At 36.8% G+C, this 23,847-nt stretch overlaps 1 protein-coding gene across 12 annotated transcripts in view; it reads right to left on the bottom strand.

The window, feature by feature from the left end:
• Window positions 1-23,847, bottom strand: part of Tlk (Tousled-like kinase) — a 57,835-nt gene that overhangs the window by 19,327 nt on the left and 14,661 nt on the right. For 2 of the 12 annotated variants that reach the window (XM_066298426.1, XM_066298427.1), the window contains 2 exons: window positions 13,851-13,936; window positions 10,835-10,885 (listed from right to left, as the gene is read on the bottom strand). The exons of 3 other annotated variants lie outside the window; for them this stretch is intronic. In XM_066298426.1, coding sequence (XP_066154523.1) covers window positions 10,835-10,885; window positions 13,851-13,936 — 137 coding nt within the window. Of the gene's footprint in view, window positions 1-3,377; window positions 3,962-9,717; window positions 10,058-10,834; window positions 10,886-13,850; window positions 13,937-23,847 lie in introns of those variants that run through there. 7 more of the 12 variants (XM_066298439.1, XM_066298433.1, XM_066298428.1 and 4 more) reach the window with 6 other exon arrangements.

Below are 23,847 nucleotides of genomic sequence, written 5' to 3'. Positions count from 1 at the left end.
CGTGTGTTTCTATACCTAGAAAAAATTAGGAAAGGTACCTAACAAAGGACAGAGTATTTTTTAGTTATCAAGTAAAAGGGTCTTATTAAGAGATTTTCTATGGATATGAGATGTTAAATTTATTTCAGCGCTTTGACAAACAATGTCTTCTATAGCTCTATTATTGAGGTCAACCATATAACTTATCAATCACACGTAAGTTTACCAAGAAAACGTTCCAAATTGAAATTTATACGTTTCCACTATAATCGGGTAAAATTAACATGTTTTTATAATTTGGCACAAGAAAATTTCTATAATATTGTTGCAATTAGAGCGTTTAGGATTTAATTTCTTTTTTCTGGAAATGCTAACTAAACTCAACTCAAAAGTTATATGGGTGAGTTGAATATACTAACGATATAATTTTTATGGTAGTTAATTTGTTTACACCATCCATATCCCAACTTCCTCTATAAAACCTCTGTATAAATTAAATAATGTATATTTTGGAGTATTCCTTTGTTTGACGATAATTTAACGGGTGTTAATTTTAATATCTACGCCTGACTAGCGTTTTCAAATCAAACCGGTGGTCAAACACGGTGCAATACACATAGGTTTCACATATCCTTTTTATATTTTAATATAAACCAATCTTATATGTTACCAATTTCTATTTCCGCCCATAGAAATATCAAGGAAATGGTTACTACTTACAAAATCGGGCCTAATATCTGCTCGCAGTAATAATTTTGAATGAGTCAAAGATGGTTATATATACGTCAATATTATTAAAATAACTTTTGCTGTCATACACTATTCTTGGTTTAATCATTAATCAAAACAGACTTGGATATAATTTGTGGCAATAGAATATTTCAAATTTGAGGATGAGGAAAGAATTTGAGGAAAGCAAAGAAGGGTTTCTTCCTTTGCCCCCTGCTTAATAAACTAATTTGAATTTTTGGATACTCGTCCAATTCAGAAGCATCACATTTGAACTTAAACCTATTTTTATACCAACAGGATGCTAATTTTAGATTTAAAAAAAAATATGCACTACCAATACCGATTCGGGCTTAGGTTAAAATTTTTCATATAATTTTTTTTCAATTTTTTTACAAATTCATTTCATGCATATTTATAACAATATTGAACAAATTGATCGTTACCAAGCCAATTTTACTGAAGAATATTCTTTACCAATCTATTCGTTTTAATATACCAATACCTTGCGGGCATTATAGAACAGAGTACAAAATGGGTATGTAGATTTCAAGAAGTTGCAAAAGCGTACAAAGGCCGCTGAACGAAGGCAAATAACACCGTGAATGCCCGAAGTGAGTTCAAAGCCTTTTAACTCTTGAAACAAGTCGTCCCATTCGACGCGTCTAATGATATAAACTGCATATCGGAATGACATAAACTACCTACAATACGCCACCATAATTGAAGTGAGAACTGGTTATGACTAGTCAATATGAAAAATTCTTGTATGGAGCTTAAACCGCTCATTCTTAGAATCAAAATCCCATATGAAAAATGTTTTGAAATCAACAAGCCTTAAACCATGAGGCACGGTACCATCAGGTAGATCACCTTTTAGTATGACATCATCAGCTTCATCATATACCTGAGGAATGTATGCTTTCTTTAAAAGCACTGGTAAAAGTAAAAAATATTGGGTTTGGTAGCAGAAGCAAAGATGTCGCACTTCATGAATATGGTATTTCTTCCAAAACCAAACAGAAGCATATTTTAAATCTCTTGCATAAGCCGGAGAGAACGAAATTTATGAATCATTCCACATAAAATCTACAAATAATTAATACAACTGATGGCGCATAGTCAATCATAATGAATAGGATAATTTTTGTTCTATTCTTGCTTGAAGCAGAGTTTAACTAAAGCAATTCAAAGGTAAATTAATCAGATTACAACTTGATATTTGAAAAGTGTCCAGCCAGCTCCTAACATTTCACCCTTGTCAACTATATTTTATAAAAATTTTTGAAATGCAAAGGGTTGTAGTAATTGGCTTAGAAGTTTAGAATTAGGTTATTATCTCCAAAAGCACCTAACTGATATTGTTCAAAACGGGTTCATCAAAGTATTTATTATCAGATATTCTTGGAATTCCGTATACAACCTAAATATGATCCAAAAAATTTTCTGTTACATTTAAAAAAATTTATTCGAGTTTTAAATTTCTACATCAAATAATCTAAAATTGGATATGAAACAGTAGGACAGGAAATAGAAGTAATTTTTTGACCAAAAGTTTGCTACATTTTAATATCCCTGTGACGTCATTTTAAAGCTATGTCATGCTCTAGTAAATTTGAAGCTTGCAACATGTAATGAACAATAGAGAAGAGACCCTTTCTTTGATTTACCATGGAGCAGTGTTTCATTTGCTAAATAGGGATCTCAAAACCGCAAAATGACACTACGATCAGTTTCTCTAGATAAATGGGCCATACCACATACACACATGCTTCTAGCCTAGTATCTAATTTACCTCAAAGGCGTCCCAGATAGACATTAAAATTTAAGGAGTCGAAGCGTTTCCTTCGGAAACGTAACCCTTCAATTTTTAAAAATTTAAGGCTTATTACATGCAGTGTACTATCGAATATAACAACTGCATTGCAATGTTGCTATATAGCCCTCCTTATTTTACTTTACCCACGTTCTCATACATTTTTCTTCACTGGAGGGTGCGACATGCGACAGATGTAAATAGACAAGGCGGACAAGGGCCGTTAATCGCGATATAGTAAACTTCACCAATCTTGCAAACCGTATCATTAAAATTGCCTGATTGACCCCCCAAATCCAAATAGCATCACATCATTTTTATTCATTCAGGATTACAATATCTCGGATTTTTAAAAGTAGGTTAGAAGGAATCAGGATCACGAAAACCGTTTGGGTTAACCACAATAAAATCCGATTGTTGGAAACCTTTAACAATAAATATTTGAAACTCTTCATTAAGGAGGTTCGAACACAATGATAATACTGATAAGATGCTTACGTATCATGACCGCGAAACGTGGTAGGCAATAAATGGCATGTAGCCTCGGTCGGTTCATCCTGTTTGTTTGGAGATATTACTGAATACTTAATTTAGACTGGTACGATATGACTGACTATTTATAGTGGTGCTAAGTTTGTCTATGGAAAATATCAGATATTTATCTCCACTTCGATTTTGAGCTATTTAAAAGGTTACTTCATATAAGCTTATCGATGTTCATTATACCATTGCGCCTCTGGAGAGCATTTGTATTTTACTTAACTTAAATCTTTTACTAAGTTAAAAGAATCTTATTATGACAATTAAGTAACTCGGAGAGGTAGAAATACATGTCACTAAATTTTAAACCTACCATATGCACCCTTAACATTTTCATTGACCAAGTCCGCCCTAATCCAGATGGAGTGAAAACGTCATCCAGACGAACCAATTCACTAATGCGCAAGTACGATCATCATCACGGAGACTAAAAGCCAACGTGAATGTGAAGTATGACCCGACAGACGGTAAGTACATCGAGACGGGATTCCGAAAGTTTCACGAAGAGGACAACAGCATTAAACTAAACGAGTGCAAGTAGGCAAAACACAAACATGGTGGATTCCGATTACATCGGTTGATACACCCGATGTAACCGCATTTCGGTAAACGGCAACTTTGTCTATCTCGTTTAAAAACCACGAACGCGAGCAACTAACTGGGGCCGTTTCGATGGAGCTGGGAAATGATGGCAAAACGAAATTTAGAACGTCGACGGATCGAATCTCGATCTCGAGTCGCAAAATGGCGTCAATAAAGGCTGAAAAGACACGGATACACCGGAAAGGAACTAAGAAAACTGAATTATCGTAAAGTGTATAGTTAGTAGCGGAGACGAGGAAAGGCAAAAATTCCGAATAATAGAAATGGGGAGCGTATCGACAATGGGTATGGGCCGAATGAGGGGGACAACCTGCCTACTCAGTAGAAGTGCACCTGGTTTAGCTAGGTATACCCACAACAAACAAAGAATTATAACTTAAAATCCTTGACTGCTTCACTCAACGGTTGATAAAATATAGACATATGTAGTTGCATGCAAGGAGATTTACAAACGGTTACCAAAAATTATCCCGCATAATTTAATGGAATCTACGACTTTCCGATCTTGATCATTCTTACACTGTCTTATATTCCCAGTGTCCCCACGGCCTATTCAGATATTGAATTTTTAAAAAAATGCAACCTAGTGTTGAATCAATAGAAATTGTCGATGTTGGGCTGTACATTACCGTTTCTTACTTTGGTTGTCAAATGACTGATTAAGAGGTGATTGCATCAATAACATTTAGCGGGAGTTTACTTCTAAGCTTGGTTTATTACCAAAAATTATATGACAAATTGTGCGAATAACCTAAGCTTGGAGAATAACAGATACAATACATAAACGCAAAGAAACTAGTACAATAACTATTAGTAATTCCTCTTTAACAGTTAACTAAAAGGACACAGAATTTGAATCTAAATAAACATAATTAACAATCAACACGTAAACTGACCGTGATTAAATAATCCGAATATCGACGCACGAACCGGTGTGCGCCCATCTCTAGCGAACAGCTGTTCGTCAAGATAATCGGGTAAGCGCACGAAGGGCGACGTTGCCAGTTTAGTCGACGAATTTTCATGGTTAATAAAACGTAAATAAACTGTAATAATGATTATGTGGGGTTTTTGCTTTGCACGTCGACTGCCACTCCAATGGAAAGTATAGCGTGCTACGGTGCGCCCAGCCAGGACGAAATCAGGTGAATAATGGCGGTTTAGTTTTTACCCATTTCGTAGTCACTCTAGTTAGTAGCAGTTTGTGATTTATCGCTTCGTAGTTCTTTTATTACTCGGTGAAATAGTGAACTTCATCTTTTTTTTTTTTGGTTTTATCAATGCATTTTCGAACTTGGAAAAAATTAAAGATAGTGGCAACAACTGTCAATTTATTAAACCGTCATTTCATCTATGACATCACCTAAAGGCAAGGTAATGCCAATCAAGTTTGATATCTTTCAGTCTTGCCAGAGTAAAACAATGTAGATTGTGGCATACAGACAATCCGTGGATACCGAACATACCCCAAGCTAATTCTTAAGTGGTGATTATTCCCCCCTCTAAAGCTTCTTCCAACCCACCAGTACACAGTTTCGATATAATTGAAGAAATCTTCTGAACAAGAGTATTTCACAATTTCGAGTGAACATGTACACCGTGAGTTGCCCAGAAGGATTCGTGGTCCGTTCTAAAACGATTTTCTGACCAGTTGGAACAAACCTTAATCGACCAACAGCTGCTTAAAAGCATTAAACGGTCCTATTGGAAAAATTAGGCAGATGAGGGCTCTACGAAAAATAAATAAAAGGAACTATGCGATAAATCGTGCCTTTTGACGTTAATTTAGGATTTTCTGTCAAATTTTATCTTCCAAGTTACTCGCATTTTATCAATTACTTTAGTACATAGTAAACTGTACCTGCTATGAATAATCGAATAGCAGAACAGAGTATTGGCAGCACCGCACGTTCTACTAGATCAGATAATAATATTGCACCGAATAACAACTGAAAAGGTGCAACAACCAACCTCTTTTGGTTCAGTATTCGATAATCGCAAAACAAAACAAAATTATTTCGGTCTTCCATGTTTAAGCAGTTACGACAGAACAAACAAAACCCGTTTGGTTCGTTCAAGAAGGTTTTATTTATAGCTTAAAGCGAAGTACAATGGCGTTTACATATACGTATGTACTACTCATTCGGATCTAAGAGAGGCTAATCAAAAACCTGTTATTCAATTCAAATTATATTTCCGATGGGCATTTTTCCACCTTCATAGCAAAGTTATCAAATCAAAAATTATTGATCTTTGAACCTTACGAGTCAGCAAATTGTATAAAGTATTTCATGACGGTGCCAACATAATACTTCAAGATGGCCATTTAAAGACCCCTTTATTCTTTCATTTCACTGATTGTAGGTTTTCTTGTTACTGATGGAACTAGATGAAATTTTTGACTTTTACGCTCGTAGGTACCCCCCACCATCAGTTAAAAGTTCAAATGCTAGTTACGTTGGCATCTTCATGATAATTGGAAAATAATTTATGCTCGATGAGGGCGCTACGAGATAAAAAGCGAAATGAACCAAATTAGTAATGAACACATTATAAGATCAAATGTTATTTAGACTAGTTTAATGTCAAAATCGCTCACTTTCTTACATTTGAAATTTGACAACCAAGCATTGCATTAGTATTTTTGCTTTAGTTATTCCAAGTATGGGTACCGTTTTCCGACGTGCTTAACCACCTGATAAACCATTCAAATTCCACTTTGAACACAACGAGTCCTGGACATCTGGTATTTTTTGAAACGCTAGGAACAGAAACGTTGAACCAAAAAAACAGGAGATAAATGATCTATAATTGCAGTGTTCACGTAGCCATTTCGAGAACGGCGTTTTCTAAATGTAACAGATCTTTCAGGATTATCAACCATATGGGAAGGTTAATCGCAATCATGATCGGCAATCATATATACCTTGCATTGTCATTTTGACAACAGCATCTTCGAATTAGCTGTGAACCAACCAACAAAGGCTGGCACATGAATACTAGCCAAACTACCGCTTTCGTTTTGAGAAGTTTTCTCCTCTGTTTCGGTCATGAAATTGCCCTAGATCTAACTAGTGGAAATGATCAAGTTACTAATGCATAGGTACATGTTATTTTCCTTACAAGTATAAATTCGTTAATGAAAAGCTTTATCTTAGTTACAACATTCGAAAATAAGTAGCCGTTTTAACCTTTCAATGACCTTGGGACATAATTTATTCCTAGAAATGCGAAATGTTCCATACAGTCATGCGTTCAAACTTTATGAAATAAGTGATGATTGCTTAATTAAATTGAATTCAACTGAACTTTTCCAGTTTGTCCAATGAAAAAATTGACTCATAACTTCATTACTTGCCTGTACATATACTTTATTTAGATTTTATATGCTCTATTGAGAATTGATAAAAAAAATAAAAGCTGAGGATCCATATTGATTTTAAAATTATAGGTAAGTACTGTAATTTTACATTACAGCAGTGAAAAAGATTATTTCCAACATAAGATACTTCAAATGCCTTGGCACTAGGCAACCACAAACCCTGTTGCATTATCTAATCAGTACAGTTATTTACCGAGAATGCATAACAACATTCTGTTCATTATAGTAATTATTTTAGTAAGTTAGTTACCGACACTACTAAATACCGCTACACTTTTTCTATTTTTTGAGTTTGCACATAATAAAGTAAAGATCACTTGAAACAGTTACTTTACAGTACATTAAGTTACAAATTTCATAATATAGTAGTTTACAAAACGAGGAATGAAGCGATGAGTTCGCAATGTAGGAATGCACCAATTGCCTTATGAAATGTGTATCTTATATTGGTTTTAATATTTCGGAGTAACTTCAATAGATTCGGTCGAAAAGTCTAGAACCCTTTTTAAATCGTAATTGAAAATTAAATAATAATTGGTATTAATAAGGAAGAAAAATAAGCAATCCTAGAACCAAAAGATTCACTAACACAAGAAAAGTGAAAATAAATAAGAGAAATCTGTGTAGCTGAAGTTTGAACAATTTGCGAAATGGATCGAGCAAAGGAAAACGGAACAGCTACAGACAGTGAATTTTTCCATACATGAAATCAGTTATGTCAATAATTTCTCCTTCCTTGGTTTCCTTTGAAGCCACTGAGTACAAAAGTGAAAGAAATATTACGAGAATATCCTTGGCTTCCTCGTTATTTCATTTTCAACAATATTTGAAAAGAAATAAGAAAAAAAAGGTTAAGTGGGCTGTAATAAATGTTAAAATATCATTGTTAAAATGACATGAGATTTTAGAAACAATTTAATATACAATTTCGTTTAACTAAATTATCAATTCAAAATTGAAGTGCCAAGAATATTTATTGAGGCGCAGCGAAGTTTAATATCTGTTTCCTGTAATTTTGAGGAACATGGCTATTGAATGCTAAACAATTTGAAGATTTTATTATTCTTTCGTGAAACTAAATTCTGTAGATGATAAATTTATAATAATGATAGACGACAGCCCTTACATAACACACGTTTATACGAACAATCGGCAGGACAATCGGAAATTTTAGCATGACCTCTGCTCAAAAATATCGCGCCAAAGTGCACAAAAATCACGGAAGAACCCTTAAACCTTAAAAAACAATTCTACGGAGAAAAAAATGCAACGTAATTTTCATAGTATAATACGTAGAATCCATGATCAAGGATTAACGTCTCTAGAAAACGTTTTCGCTAAAGGAAAATGCAAAAAAATACCTTAAGAACTTTTCCGCACGAAAAGATGTGCATAGTCCTTATCCTAATACTATACAGGCAAATTCACAACACTAGAGAGAAAAATCAAGAATAACGCAATTTTCGAAAAACCTGATTTCAATTTTCGTGAGTAATAAATAAGCACAAAGAATAAACAATGTTAAGTCTATTCCATCACTACAGAACAAAAAAAAAAACAAACTTCAGTATTCCAGAACGTGGAATAAAGTTACAAGTTACAACTTCGAGTTTACAGACGGAAAGTCTGGCACCGTCTCCCAAATTGAAATCCATGAGTTGCCGTCAGTAGGTCAAGTCGTGGATAGTGGAAACAGTACAGTAGGCGGCGCCGCCGCGGAATGCTTCATCGTAAAGGGCGTCGTTGTCATGTTTCTCTCGTACTTTTGGTTTTCTATTATTAAGCGAAGCGACCCTTGAAATCTTCGAGTAAACGAGAAACAACCGCATTAAGGTAATACCCTCTAACTTCACGCTCTTAACGCAATTTTTGAGTATATAAGTATGCATTTTACGGTGCAGTAAGAGGGCTGTCTTTTTTTACTTTTTGACTAGCCTCATTTTATTGCTTACTACCTGTCGTAACGTGTTAGACGCGTAACTTTCAGCGACCATATCGCCACATTGAACTCACACAAGACAGTCGAACTATTCACAATACTGCTAGAGAAAAGACCAAACGTAAAAAAACACCTGTGTAAGTGACTACCTGTGTTGAATCAACAGTCCCCAGATAGGATGACATCACCAAATAAGCATTGCACGATTTCTTAATTTGGGGTTCTATTCTATAAGAGCATGGGAGAGTGAAATTTTTGGCGACGTTGATCGGTCACAATATCAGCCAATTTCATTTTCACTCTCACATTTTTCTATAGAATCAAACTATAAATACTTCATATGTTATCTCTCTCCTCAATTAAACCGTATCAAAGGTATCGACGAGCCTTTCGAACTATGACTATTAAACTCTCGCCGAACGTCAAGACTCAGAACGAATTGTTTACAGCTCCCGGCACCCGAACAGGTCATATATCAGTTTAGCTCAGTTGTTTCACCACCCGCTCAGAGAGTTGATCGGGCAGCACCGCAGTGCACCACAACAGACCTTGCAATGCCATTCATGGCAGCAGCCACGCCGCTGGCAACAGCGCCGCCCTCCACAACAATCAGCTGGCGCTGTGCGACGTTGCCCGAATTTCCCAGACTTGTTTTTCTATTCAATTGGGTGAGTAACTGGCGCAACAGCAAGATCAGTAGCGTCTCATCGAAATATAAAATGGACTTACAACAAATGTAAATTGTACAGCGTTGCTATCAAACTTTCGTGGATATTGATCAGTGGAACGCTTACATGAACGAGTCTCCTTTATTGCCATCCCATCGCGAACCGCAAGGCACGTAGCGAGTCTGTATACGGGGAAGTGGCAACCTCGACAGGCATTCCAATTATCACGAGCGCATGCCAAATCTCTCACGAGACGACGCACTTCGGAATGCCAGCTGCTGCTTTTATCGCCGCCCGGTTTATTCAATTCGTATTATTCATTCGCCATCCGCTTCGGCCGGCAACGTGCACGACCGATTACAGTGAGCGGCTTACGACAGGCCTCTTGCCTGTCGTAAGCGGTGGGAAAACACACGCCTATCGAGAAGACAGCGTAATGAAACCGCCGTGCACAGTCGAGAATCGCCTGCGACCGATCGCGGGAGCCGTTGACCGCATCTGCGAACGTTCACTTTCAACGCGTTACTGCTGCACTTTGCCGAATGTGATCGAAAAGGAAACAAAGCTCGGATGCCGACAATGAAAAAGCACAAAAGGAAACGAAAGATCGGGATTAAAACGGCATCACACGACGAGTGGAGATGAGAAACTTCGTACAGCTGAGTGGCTTATTTTTACTGATTGCTGAACACCAAAAATTTAAACAAAGATTATGAGCTCACTTCGCAATAGTTCACGTTAAGGATTTAGGAGAATTTGTTTAATGTGCTTGTTACACAACTAGCTTCGAAGTTGTTTATATTGTTAGTTACATAAATGCATATATGTACATGGTGGCCAAATTAGGACGTTTCAAACGGGAAACTAATTAACTACTGAAAATTCTAAAAAAGCAGTTCCCGGGATATTTTTCCGAGATAAGATAAATGTCCATAAGTACAAAAATAGATTATTTTTCCAGTTTTAATACAATACATAATTGATTTGTTTATCAACACTTCCTTTGAATATGTCAATAAAATCGCACATAAGTTTAACTTTTACGGTTTTATGATGTGATTTTGCAGCTAATTTCGTTTCCTTTGCGACAAAGGGAAAAAAATTGTTATGAATAAAATGGAATATAAATATTTTAATTGTTCGGTCTGTATTTAAGGATGATTTAAAATTTTACTTACGTCACTAACATTCTTTGAAACACTACTTGGCAGCTCTTTGGGGACACTCACCTGAAACAAAATAAAATAACATTTTGTTATTACCTCTGAGTATTTGAAACGCGCACCCACCAGCTTTAATCAGTCAGGTTGATCGAAACTGTAAGGGTGAATATATTTAATTTTTTTAAAAAAAGGAGGAAGGAGGAAAATTTTTGAAGATCATGAAATGATCCCTTTGGATACAATCAAATCTATATCACTCATAAATTAAAATTTTCGTTCTTTAATGACATATGACAACAATTTCACAACAATTCCTATTGGAACGGCGTCAATCTACTTCAATGTAGTTAGTCTTGGCTCATGAACGCGTAGTCAATGGAGTCTTAATATCCATCTGTAACTAAGTCCTTCGAATCGATACTCGAACCAGTAATGAACGCAGATTTTCGTGCTCTGGGATCATTTTGCGGAACAACCACCTTTCCTTTCGGTGCAGTTTTGGCAAATATGCTTCATTGTGCTTTCAAATTATTCAAATTCAATATTTCCACACTTTTCCTGCCAATATTCTAACCAAACCATATTTCACAAATAACGATAATATCTGACAAAACACACTTTTTTAAGAATACTATGATAATCTACACAGACAAATGATCCGAAGTACTCATCAACGGAGATGATGCTCCATGCTTCATTAAGATTTAACTGCCCATTCCGATCGATTATTATTGCAGCAAGTTTCCTTCCTACTCAAGACACTGTTTAATGAAACGTTTTTAGTCTGCTATTATTATTATTATACTATTATGCTATTACTTTGCTGAGAAATGCCGATTATTAACATTGTTACCAACAAAAAAAAACTATAACAATTTTATATTTTTCCCACATATTATCAACTTTGAAAGTTTTTCAATGTCGCAGCAGTAAAAGTGTTACTTTGTAGTCTGATCCGTATCATTAAAAGGTCACTTTTTCTGTCAATCAAAGAAAAGGTACTTTTCTACCTTCATATCTAAAAGACACAATACTCAAACTACATACAAAAATTTAACATATCTATCACTATTATGTGTCCCAATAAAGAATATATCGAATCTAACGAAAACGGGCGGGAAGCACTTAATCCTTAAACGAAGCTAAATTCGGTTATACATGGCAATGCCGCGCTCTATCAGCGAATCGTGCGCATCGTCCATGACCCGCGCACTGCCTTCACACCGGCTGTTCGAATGAACGGACGACGTCGTCGACGTAACGAGCGACGCCGCCGTCGCCGCTAATGTCGGTCGGGTGCGCGATGCCGCGTTTCAGAGTTCAATGCTCGCCTTGTTATGCGACTGGATACCGGCGCGGTGTTGCCAATGTATCAAAAAAACTCTTATCGCTCGATCACTGGCGCCGATTTAGCAAATAACCATCTTGACTCTTACACATTAATGCCATATGAGTCAGCATCTTCAATTTGCCAACACACATCTGGTTTACAGAGCATGATTCCAGTGAGAACTCAGTGCAGTTAGTCAGGATATTAGTGAGATGGGGAAAAGTGCAGAGGGATGGCAACGCCGCCTTCCACTTATCGCACTTACACGCTGACGCGGTCCTTGTCTCGGGCCTTCAACGGGTTACGTTTACACATAAAACAACAGAAGTGGCCCGATTTTCATAGTCCGCCGAGAATCTCTTCTCTCCGGCGGTAATCTGTAGTCAGTAAAAGCGGCGTTGCCAGGTCGTGCTATTATTAAGTGATTTTTCGATTTTTAACGCTGGTTAACATGAAAAAATCAGGTCTATTCATTTTATATATCAAAACGAATGAAGATAAAGAAAATCCTATTTAATAGCTGCAACAACTAGATAAGACCGCCAAGGTTACTTCGTAAACTTTAATCAATCGATCGATTGTAGTCATAAACTCTATGAATTAGAGAATAAATAAAATCAAAATGAGGCCAGATGAAAACAGGAGAATAGTGATTGAAATTGGCTATTAGCAGCTTATTTTTTTTACTTAGTGAGTTAATTGGTCCCAAGTCACGAAGACTGGAATAACATCTGGAAATCGACAGTGATATCTTCCCTTGAAAACATTTCAACAATAAGCTGTAACAAGAGTTTGGGGTACAGCTCATTGTACATTAGAGAAATATTTCGGAACGAACTGATGGACTCGGTAAACTGGATTCATTTTTATATCGTTAAAGATGCTTTCAATAGTGAAAAAACAAATTATGCATATGTCATCAGAAGTTGAATTACTAAGAATGTGAACATAATAAGTGATCTGTACTTTAAATTTGGGCAAAAGCATCTTTAAAAATCCAAGAACAATAAAGCAGTGTTTACTAGTGTCACGCAGGGTCTGATCGCATGTAAAGATCCATTGATCTGATCATAGCAATCGTTTCTGGATGGATTGAGGGATCACCCAATAAAAGAACTAGCTGTTCTTCAATATTATGTTCTAGTTTAGAAATATTATATAGAAGATTCATCGTGGATTCATAATATGGCGAAAACAAAAATCTGTTAAAATGGTTATAAGTTGTGAAAAAATATACCTATTCTATATAAAAAAAATGCTCTTTTCTGCAAACAAACTCGATAACAAATCGCAAACTCATATACACAGCCAAGGCAGCTAATTTTCTAGGTTACTTGCTCTACGTGCCGCCCACCTAACTCCGAAAATAAATACGAATAACTACGTACATGTATATCGATCAAGAATCGATGTTTATTATATTTAGTTAGCGTTTCGACCTCCTGCTTATATAAAACTCATTGTATTATTCCATCTATCGCGGGAACTTCAAATTGATTACACAGCCATATTTTTGCCAATCATATCGGTAGTTCATGCTTTATGTTTTGCAGTTATTATTTAAGAGTGAGCGAGCATGCGGCCATAAAAATAATTTGAAAGGTAGACGAATTCCTATTGAATTATACGAAAATAAAATTTGATATATTTCCGACTAATTAATTTTTCAAACAAGAAAATCCTGCTTCTGCAGCAACTTACCCTAGCGCCCAAGAAACGGGCCTCCAAGAGTTCTTGTTTCCGGGGGTCGAGCGCCGCTTGGAAGTGTTCCATCTTCACTCCAGCGCCTGGAAAAGAGCGACCTGCATAAGGACCAGCTACCAGTCTACTATACTAAGGCGGAAGCTACTCTACTCTCTACCAGTTACACAATCACCATCTCTACTTCAAAGCACACAAACAATACGAATTGATCCTGGTATAATGTTTAGTTCAAAATCGGGTTCTAGGGAAAACCCAACAAATGCAGAACTGGAAGACCAACCAACCATGTTACTATAGCAGATTTTTGATAAGTTTTAAGAAAGAAATTTAGAGCGTTTAGCTGGCGAATGGTGTCGACAAACGGCAAGGCGATCAGTCGACAAACAACAAGCTTTATTGTTCATAAGAGTTGGTTATGTAATAAGCATATACATAATGTTTAGGTTTATGAAACGATTCAGTTTATAAATGTTCATAAATGAATGAGTCCAATAAAATTCCATTACGCACACACATCACATATACCTGAACGTGTTAATTTACTAAAACCTTTATTCCTCGACAAGAAAGTATTATTCGCAAATGGTCGACTATAAATGTTTGAGAACGCGAACGTTAAACATTTCAGACTATTTCTTGTCTATGTTGGAACCAATTCAATACATATAATCTGTATTGAATAAAGGAATAAACTCAGGAAGACACTTCAAAATTAATTCCTAAGTGCCCAGATTCTGATATACAATATCATAACTTCGACACGGACAATGAAAATCTATAGCTCTTATTTGAAGTTAAATATCTCAGGTAGGGTATTTGAAAGCCCAATTCGTTGCGCATGAAAACTTACAGGGTCGGCAAAAAGGTCACGCTTTTTTGTCGAAATTTCTTTGAAGTACAACTCTCCGAAAGGAAATTCTCAGATTAGTACTTCTGTATAGTAGTATTGAAAAGAATATTCTAGCTAGGAACATGTTTGATCGATTTTCGATATTGTACCTGGTTCGACAGAAGTATTGTTTTATCGAAAGTATCGATATCATTAATGAATCTAGCTTTTGCATTTACAAGCGGCATTGCATTGCGGTTCCAAAATATCGATATAATAAGTGAATGCAGTTAAACCATGGCAACCTGTCTATGAGTAAGAAACAAACAGGGAAACGGATAGGAAGTAAGTCAGATGTACAGAGGAAAGGAAAGAAACTAGAAGTTGGTCGACCAATTTCTAATGCGTTAAACATTCGACATTACACACCGACATTAAATTGGTAAGACTATTGATGAGGACATGAAGCGTTTTGAAATTGGCCTTCAGGACATCGAAATTAAAGAAATCGTAAAAAGTTTTAATAAGTAGAAAGCAAATTCAAGAAATCTCTGCTCCCTGTAGTAAATTTCGTGGGCAACGAAAACCATAATTTCAATTCCAAACGCCGCCCGCTATTTATGGGAGTATTGCTGGAAGTATGCCAGTTGCCTATTTTTCTTCTGGATTGCGACGGCTCTCGTCACAGAAGTTATGTTCAGTCGGAAGTTGCCTACTTCAAAAATTTTATCGTGATGACAGTGACAGGATCATGATATGAAGACAGATGACCACATATTTAATGTTTTAGGGCCTACATCAACCTGTTGAGTAAGCGTCAAGTAGAACAATATCGTGTTTAGTGAATTGGTTGCATATACATATATAAAATTATACATTATTAAAGTAAAACAATCGAAAAATGTATGGTTAAAGCGGGTAATTCATGATGTATAACATTAAATAGACAATTTTAATATTTAGCCGAGGAAAAAACATATTTTATAACGCGCCTATTATCACATATATAATGTCACTTCGTCTTTTTTAAAACCAAAGCAGCATCTTTTAAATCGCCATTTGAAGGAGCACGTTGTTCTGCATACAGAATGATGAATTTTTGAATAGGATGCATTACAAGACTCTTGAAAAATTTTCTTTATCATTCGCTTCAATAATAAAAGTTCAAGTAAAACAAAACAAATGAGAAAGTTTGAATATCGCCTTACCCGTTGTCAGCATGTAAGAGAATCACTTTAAACATTTATTTTGATCATTCTTAAAAATTTTTGTACCTTTTGACCATTAGGCTAGTCATTTTAGCAAAGATGATAAATAACGTCAGTTGTGCGACAATAATGACGTCAAAAAAATATTTTCTTCCATGCTCCATACAGACTTGATTCAAATTGTTACGACCTTTACGTCATCACTTCATTATGTTACCACCGGCAGAAATACAAGAATATAGCAACTGAGCCCCCCCAAAAAATCTCCGGCCGCCATCAGAATCGCATATTATATCACTCTGGGCACATTTGAATGTTGGGTGTTGGCCATGCAGAGACGCCGGAACTTTTTCAATTTTCAGTGGCTCCATCTGGAAGCCGTAATTGCCGGGGATCAGGCCGCCGCCCCTTTCCTCCCCGACCGTCCTCCCCCCACCCCAACCCCCGGAACCGAAACTAGGGATCGGGGACTTTTGCGGGGCAAGAGGAAGTACGGTGGCGAAAAACCACCCCCCCGAACCCGATCAATGTTGACACGGCACGCGAGATTGCCTCGTGACGTCATCTTGAAGCGAAATTGTATGTATAGTGCAGAAAACGGACCCATTTCCGGCCGCCATATTGTTGCAAATCTCGTGTATACGCCCTTAACTAGTTCATTTCCGAATATTGAGGACCAGGGGACCTGTGATGGGCGCGTTGAATTTTGACTCAAGTTGTCCCGAATTCCCATTCCTGCCTTAACAACTTCGAACGTTTGAAGTGTCATGATAGTAGAAAGAAAGTATTGACCTTCAAATATTTATATGTCATATTGATGGTTATGCATGACGATCAGGACACCTGAAACTAAACCGGTTCTGAATCTCGAAAAGAAGATATCTTCAAGATAGTTCTCAGCTAAATGTTTCCTAATTGTGACAGTTCTCTTCAGGACTCCAAAAATAAATTCGACCGCCACCTAAGCGTCAATTAAAAACAAAAAGCCCCGCATTAACGCTCTCCCCCATAAAACCATAATATCCGAGACGCGAACGGCATTCAGCCAGAGGGAGAACGAAAAGTGGAGCAACCTGTCGGTCGGTCGACGACGATTCCCGAGGGCGTCCCGACGCCACTCACCGCCGTGACACAAAGTCGAGGGCGATCGTATTGTCGGACACGTTTTCGCCTGTCTTTTGGGGTAAAAATGTTTTCTGCGCGCCTTTTAATAACATACTAAATAATTTGTTGTCGATTAGAGACTACTATCCTCCCAAATCTGTCAAACAGGAATTTACAATAACAACATTCCTAGTAAAAAAATATTTCGGATCAGGGGATACAAAACCACGAACTTCGAAAATGCTTTTCCTTTTAGTTTATCGTAAGGCCTCCCTTGAGGCATTGGTTTCAATTTCGATTTGTATAACAGACCCATTAATAACAGATTTCCGAATCTTAACTTTGTGGAGAAATGGTTTACAATGAATTACAAGTTGAGTGGTAGTCATCAGGATTGAAATCATTGTTAAAAACCTTTTACTGTAAATGATTAAAAAAATGCGCAATTAATTATGTAATAGTGTTTACTAGCAAGTGCGAAATGAGATGCTTTACCGCACGCTGATTGCAGCTATCACGTGCGGTAATAGTACATTAAGATAGGGGTTTCAAAAGAGAGCATATTGACGCAGGAAGTCTGTCGAGAAAAGCGGCGCGAACGAACGAATTGACTATTGATGAGTATACTAAGGGCGTTATAAAACGTCAACTAATTTTACGTAATATTGTCAACCTAACTTTTGACAATATTAAAATCACTAGACACATATTTCCAAATCACCAAGTCGTGGCTTTGCTCATTGTTATGAAACTTAATTGGCGAGCATTTACAGAGTAATGCCAAAAATTAACAAATTCTTATATAATTTTTGCCGATTCAAGTAGAAAATTACAATACCTGCTAAACAATAAGGAACACTTTAGTGCTTCAAAAACCGAGGTTTCTTAATAAAATTTTAATTCAAATCGCCTGCCAATTCTCGAAGGAAACACGCAAATACGAAATGAGAACCTTAATGAGAGGGTAGAGGGTTGCAAGTGTGCTATTACTCCAGGCCGCCTGCGTTTTGCGATTCTGACAATATTGATCCGTAAGAATATGCATGTAAACAGTGCAGACTATGAATATTTAAGACTGGTAATAAGGGGTAACCGGCTAGAAATAAAAAAATTCAAGATAAAAAGGGGGTTAGTACCACTTATTAAATGGAAGGTAGAAAGGGCTAAGGTGGACCCTTTTGTGATTACCAGGAGAACATGTTTGTCGCTTGCGTTACCAGAAGGAAAATTCCCACTGGGATATTTATTTCTTGGTTTCCATGGTACTTACGATATTATAGAGTGAGATAAAGGAAACAATAGTAAAAAGCAAAAGAAACATCAACAAAAAAATTGTTGGTGATATGACGATCGAGAGATCAGTTTATGTGGAAAAATCATTATCAATGCTGAAACATGCATTATGCCGAGCGAATAGAAAAGTGATTCGTATTCTATGTAACACTTTCTTTGCAGTCAACGATACTATTATTTAATGTTATAAATATATGAAGCGTCTTATCAAACAGTGAAATTCATTTTTTTTTAATATCTGCCCTCAATATATTTGGAATAAAGAAGGGCTTAAACATTTTTTCATTGATCGCAACCAACCATTAAATGACAATTAATGTTGGTCATGGAAATGAGGAGTTGCAGATGGATAGTCATGAACCCAATGGTGCGAGTTACGTGAATTAAAAATTCCTGCACGCGTAAATGTCACCTTATCCGTCCACATGACCTGCTTTTTAAATTGCGTGTGTTCTGCGCACATCTCTAAATACCAATGACAGAAATTGACACGAACTTCCTTATCGCTTTCTACCATAATAAGTAACAGTAAATACCGAACCACAGCAAGAGGAAGCAAAGTCTCCTCGATACCCTACGTGTACTATTTGTAGGATCATCTTGCCAGCTGCTCGACGAGAAAGTGACCAATCTTCGTGTGCGGTAAACTCTGACAAATCTTCTATTGTTACTGTTAGCAAAACCAATAAATAACGACCATATCAGCATACTCTCATTGGTAAACATTGTTAAACAATTTTTTCAAAGATCACCTTTTATTAAATGCCGTTAAAAATCTCTTAAGCACTACATGCCAACTAGACATTTTCTCCAAATGATTGAGCAAACACAACAATTAACTTTTTTGCAATTAATGTATCCATAAAATTAAATCCTAGTTTCTTCACCTGCAAAAAAATTTTACATGACTTTTTTCCAGTATAAAAAGTTAAAGTTTGGATATGTTTTTTTTTTTTAATGTTAGTTATGGTATTTTATGTTGGAGACATAGTTGTGACCCAAATTGTTTTTTGAACTGTTGAGTGATGTTATAGGACTAAAATACAAGGATAATGTTAAAGAGTAGCTTTGTGCTACCAACATATTGATATTTCCATATTAGCATATTTTGGGAGTCTTTCCGTCACCTTTGCCAAAATTACGAGTCATACCAGATAAATCGAGATTTTCACTGTTAGTCTACTCGAGATGTGGACAAGTTAGAGGTAAATATCTGGCACTAGCAAAAGTAAAAACGCCACTATTTATCGAGGACCTCTGTTGGACAAGCTACCACATTTAATGAGGATATTGACCCCCTCCCCCCGAAGCATTCAGATTGAGAATTAAAAAAGACCTTATAATGAACGTTTATTATGATGGCGACAAATATCTGAGAACCGATACATTTTATTTGATTTAAAATCGTGTTGAAGTTGTGACTGTTAACTATCTAACTTTGACCAGGTCTGTATACTATTAAAGTATTTTCATAAACATTCCGTATTAGTAAATGTTTATTGCGTAACATCATAAATTTAAATATCACTTTTTATATTTTAAAATGTAGTTATACTCATGACTTGTGAAAAAAAAAATGTATTAATTTAACCAATTATAAGTTTCTCAAATTACAACGTGTTTCAAGTGTGTTGGAAGCATAAAATACCATATGGAAATCTAACTGGTTGCCAAGAGATTAAGGCTTATCAAAAAGCTTTCACATACTTAGAGCGTATGTACCCTTGAGTTGGAGAGCTTGTTTGGTAGCTTGTCTATTGATTGCTCGTGCCAGCAAACGGGGGGGACAGAGGGCACTTAATGCGACCTTTTCTACTCCCATCTTCGTATTCTTTCTTGCTTTGTCACGATCTTGTTACGTGGCTGTAGCTCGGCCACGGGTCGTTTGCCTACGAAACTGCGAACCCGAGTTTATTCCGCCATTTTACGAAAGCAGTGATCGATCGTCGCCGCGTTACTAAATCCACACAGAGAGGCCAATTATTGCAAATTTTATCCGCAATTTACCGTTCAATATTACTGCATTTAACTTGTGAGACAATGGCGGGTTTTCAAATGGTTTAATCACGATCCTGTGTATTCCCGTAAAATAAAACCAAATCACCCTTCTTAAGGCTGAATGATAATAAGAGCAGTATTTGTCCGTAACGGTATTGTCCTGTAAATAATAATCTGTTACCGAGTCTGCAACAGTAAAAACTGACTTAAAAAATGCGCTCCATTTTTAACTTCGCTTCAGAGTCAAAGTTCCATACTCCTGTCGCTTTTCGTGATTATACGCCCTCGACGTTGCAAGAAGCAAGGTCAAGCGCCGCCGTCGGTGTAGGCGCCGCGGCGCGCCGTGCAAAACGAATCGAGGACGCCGGGATCCGATGACAAAGCGGGATCGATTTTGCTCCATTTCGGTGTGATGTGCCGTTTATCCGCCTTCCCTTGCGTTGCACTGAACAAACCGAGTTTAACACTCTCGGTCGGGAATAGATGTAATTTCCAGGGTGAGACCGGAGCGACACAGGGGCGTAGTATAACCTTACTGGTTTTTTTTTAGATTTTTACTCGTAAATTTATATTTCAGTATATACAATGAGATGAGGGTATCAGTATTTCGACTACATCGTTATTTCTGGCATAAATGACCATTGATTCAGAGGTTATTTCACGCATCTTTACAGGTTTCAGATTTCATAAAATCGTACAACTCGGTTCTGCAATCAATCTAGTGAAACATGCTTCAATAACCCAGACCATACAGTTCTCGGTTTATCTGAGTATCTTCACATTACATCATCAATACATGAAGTCAGCATCGGGATCTTTGAACATCCATCACCTTTTTAATTCTCGATTCTAGGCGACATGCATCTATTGGCAATTGAGCCGAAGCCTGTTTTGGAGCTTCTGTTTTCTTTTGCTCCTTGGTTTTCGGTTCTTCCACGGTAGTAGATAACTTAATATTATGTGTTAACTGAAATCTGATTAACTCCATTGTTGACTTCTAAATATATCAGTGTCTTTTTTGCGTAGAAAGCAACTAATTTTTTAGAAAAGTAATAGTGTCTTTGGCCTTCTAGGATTTGTTTTAATATTTCCTATAGATCGAGCTTCAAATATTATGAAAAGTTATTTTATTTGTAATATTTTCAGGTATTCAGAAAATTTTAGATCCATTCGACAGAAGCCAGCAACGGGAACCAGCAAGTTTGGGTAGTTTTGGATCAAGGGAAATTTGTAGCATCACTGCAATAATGCTACGTATAAATAATGTAAATTTGTACTGCTTAGCAGGAACATACACAGATAATATTTTTCACCGTCGAAGAAATAATCCGGTGCCCTACATTCTACAAGTCCTAAGAAACGAAAAAGACGTTAACTTAACAAAAAAGAAAATGAATCGAGGGAGGTATTTCAGGGCAGGAAATTTAATCCCTTCCCTTCGAAGTTTTCAAATGAAATGGGGGCGGGCTACACCTTGTTAGGATGGAATTTTAACCCTCTTTATAAATATCGTCGCTTTTTTGCATTGCTATCCGAGCTGATTTGAAAAATAAGTAAAGCGCTACCTATTAACACAACTCCGATGACTATTGTATAGAAATCCATCTAATGGCAAATGGACCAAGGAATGCATAGTTTCATACGGGATGCTCCTACGAAAAGCGTGCACTTATATTTAGGCATTTTTGTGAATAATTTTTTTCCGATTCGAATATTAAACCTGATTTCAAAATTAACATCAAATTGTGCACATTTCTCGTAATTTAAAAAATCTGCTTCTCTTATTCTTAGAAGATCCTATACATTCTTGAGAATTGTAGTATCCTGTATAGCAACAACAGTACAATAATACTTTTTAATTATTTTTGTAGAGCTCACAGGATTTCCATCAAAATACTGATTAACATGAGTGCCACTTTAAATGCACTCTGAATATATATATATATATATATATATATTTATCCACAATATTTCCAGCTGGAAAGTATTAAAGAAAAAAACAATACCAAGAAACAGATCTTTTCAAAAGTCCCTTTTTAGCGATTCATTGAATTGAATCCACGCGAGAGTAAGGCTTCGCTAGCAAGTCTGGATGTCGTACATTCAGACATAGGACCAACCTGTCGGCGGTTTGCCGATTGCACTCGAGGGCTCCAGATACGATCCCCAGTTCGTGAAGGGGAAACGAAATCGAAAAGTCTTCCGTGAATACCTTCTTCTCTGTAAATGAGTAGTTTCCCATTGTGAATGTTGTCTTAAAAATTGATATTTAGATAATTATTATTTCTTAAAAATGAGACAAAAGATATTCGTTTGCATATGGGGAAACCTTGACTCCTAAAAAACTTTCAAATATACTTTACAAATAATTTGTTTTCCGTAGTCCCCCGTCATGTGCCGTACTATGTTATTGCACCATTTTAATATTGTTCCTAGGGAACGTCCTACTCCCCAGATTCAGGAATTTAGCCCCAAGGGTCCTTTTCACAAATCCTGAACATGGCTTGGGGTGCTATTATGTTCAAATTTACTGTCGAAACCATGTAACTTTCCCCTCATATTATTAGAAGGATTTGAGTGTTTTCAATCTGTTGAAGTCTTGTCAGATATCCATAATATCTAAACTAAAAGACCATTGGGTTTCATATCGATTTTGTGGCAATCTGATCTAATAAACACCGTATCATTTTTAAAAGCAATCGGATTTCTATACTGAACATAATAGCATGTCCAGCTTTTTCCTAATCTATTTAGTTGCAAAAGCCATTTTCTTATTGATAAATATTTTCCTTCACAAAGTTCAGTTGCTAGTTTAATTTATAAACTTTTTCTCACTAGCAAGAGCCGGTGCAAGAAGTATCAATGAAGTATTCAGACATATAAAAGAACACAATGAGGACGACATAATTGCCCACTTCTTTTTTATCTTTATTATAACATTTTGTAAGATCAGGCCAACAGATTTACAGGAGGCCATTTTCTGGCATTTGATGCGGATGTCCACATTCCCCGTAAATTACTTTCCAGGATTGAACTTTATTGATACTCAAGACCCAGCCGGAGAATACCAAAGCAAACACCTTTCGAAGGCAGATTCGGGAAAGTAGAAGACCGAACGGAAAGCCAAACCGTGAGCAAGCATGGAGTGTAGATTATTGACGTGGAATTTTCCCATTTAGCGGAAGGCCGTGGGTGCAGGACCGGGGGTCGGGGGGGCGAGAGCCTAGAAGAGCCAACATTTTCAGGCTGTATACACAGCTTGGCGGAGAAGCGGCCGTGAGAATGTGATGTCGCACGAACTCTTGACGCGACTGTACCCAGGCCAAATCGACGCGAGTGAGAGAATCTAGATCCCCTTTCTCCCCCGCCGAACGATTTTCAACCCGATGACGGATCGTTCTGTTTAACCTGGAGAGCAGTGGCGTCTATTCTATATTTCGTTCATATTTTATTCAGTCGACACCTAGCTGACATTAGAACGGCCTGCCAACTCACATTAGGCAGTGCAGCCCATTCAGTCGACACCTAACTGACACCAAAATGGCCTGACAACTCACACTTG

Source organism: Euwallacea fornicatus, chromosome 30 (assembly GCF_040115645.1).
Source record: "Euwallacea fornicatus isolate EFF26 chromosome 30, ASM4011564v1, whole genome shotgun sequence".
In the NCBI taxonomy this organism is placed as follows: Eukaryota; Metazoa; Arthropoda; class Insecta; order Coleoptera; family Curculionidae; genus Euwallacea; species Euwallacea fornicatus.
This window is presented reverse-complemented; position numbering and strand designations above follow the sequence as displayed.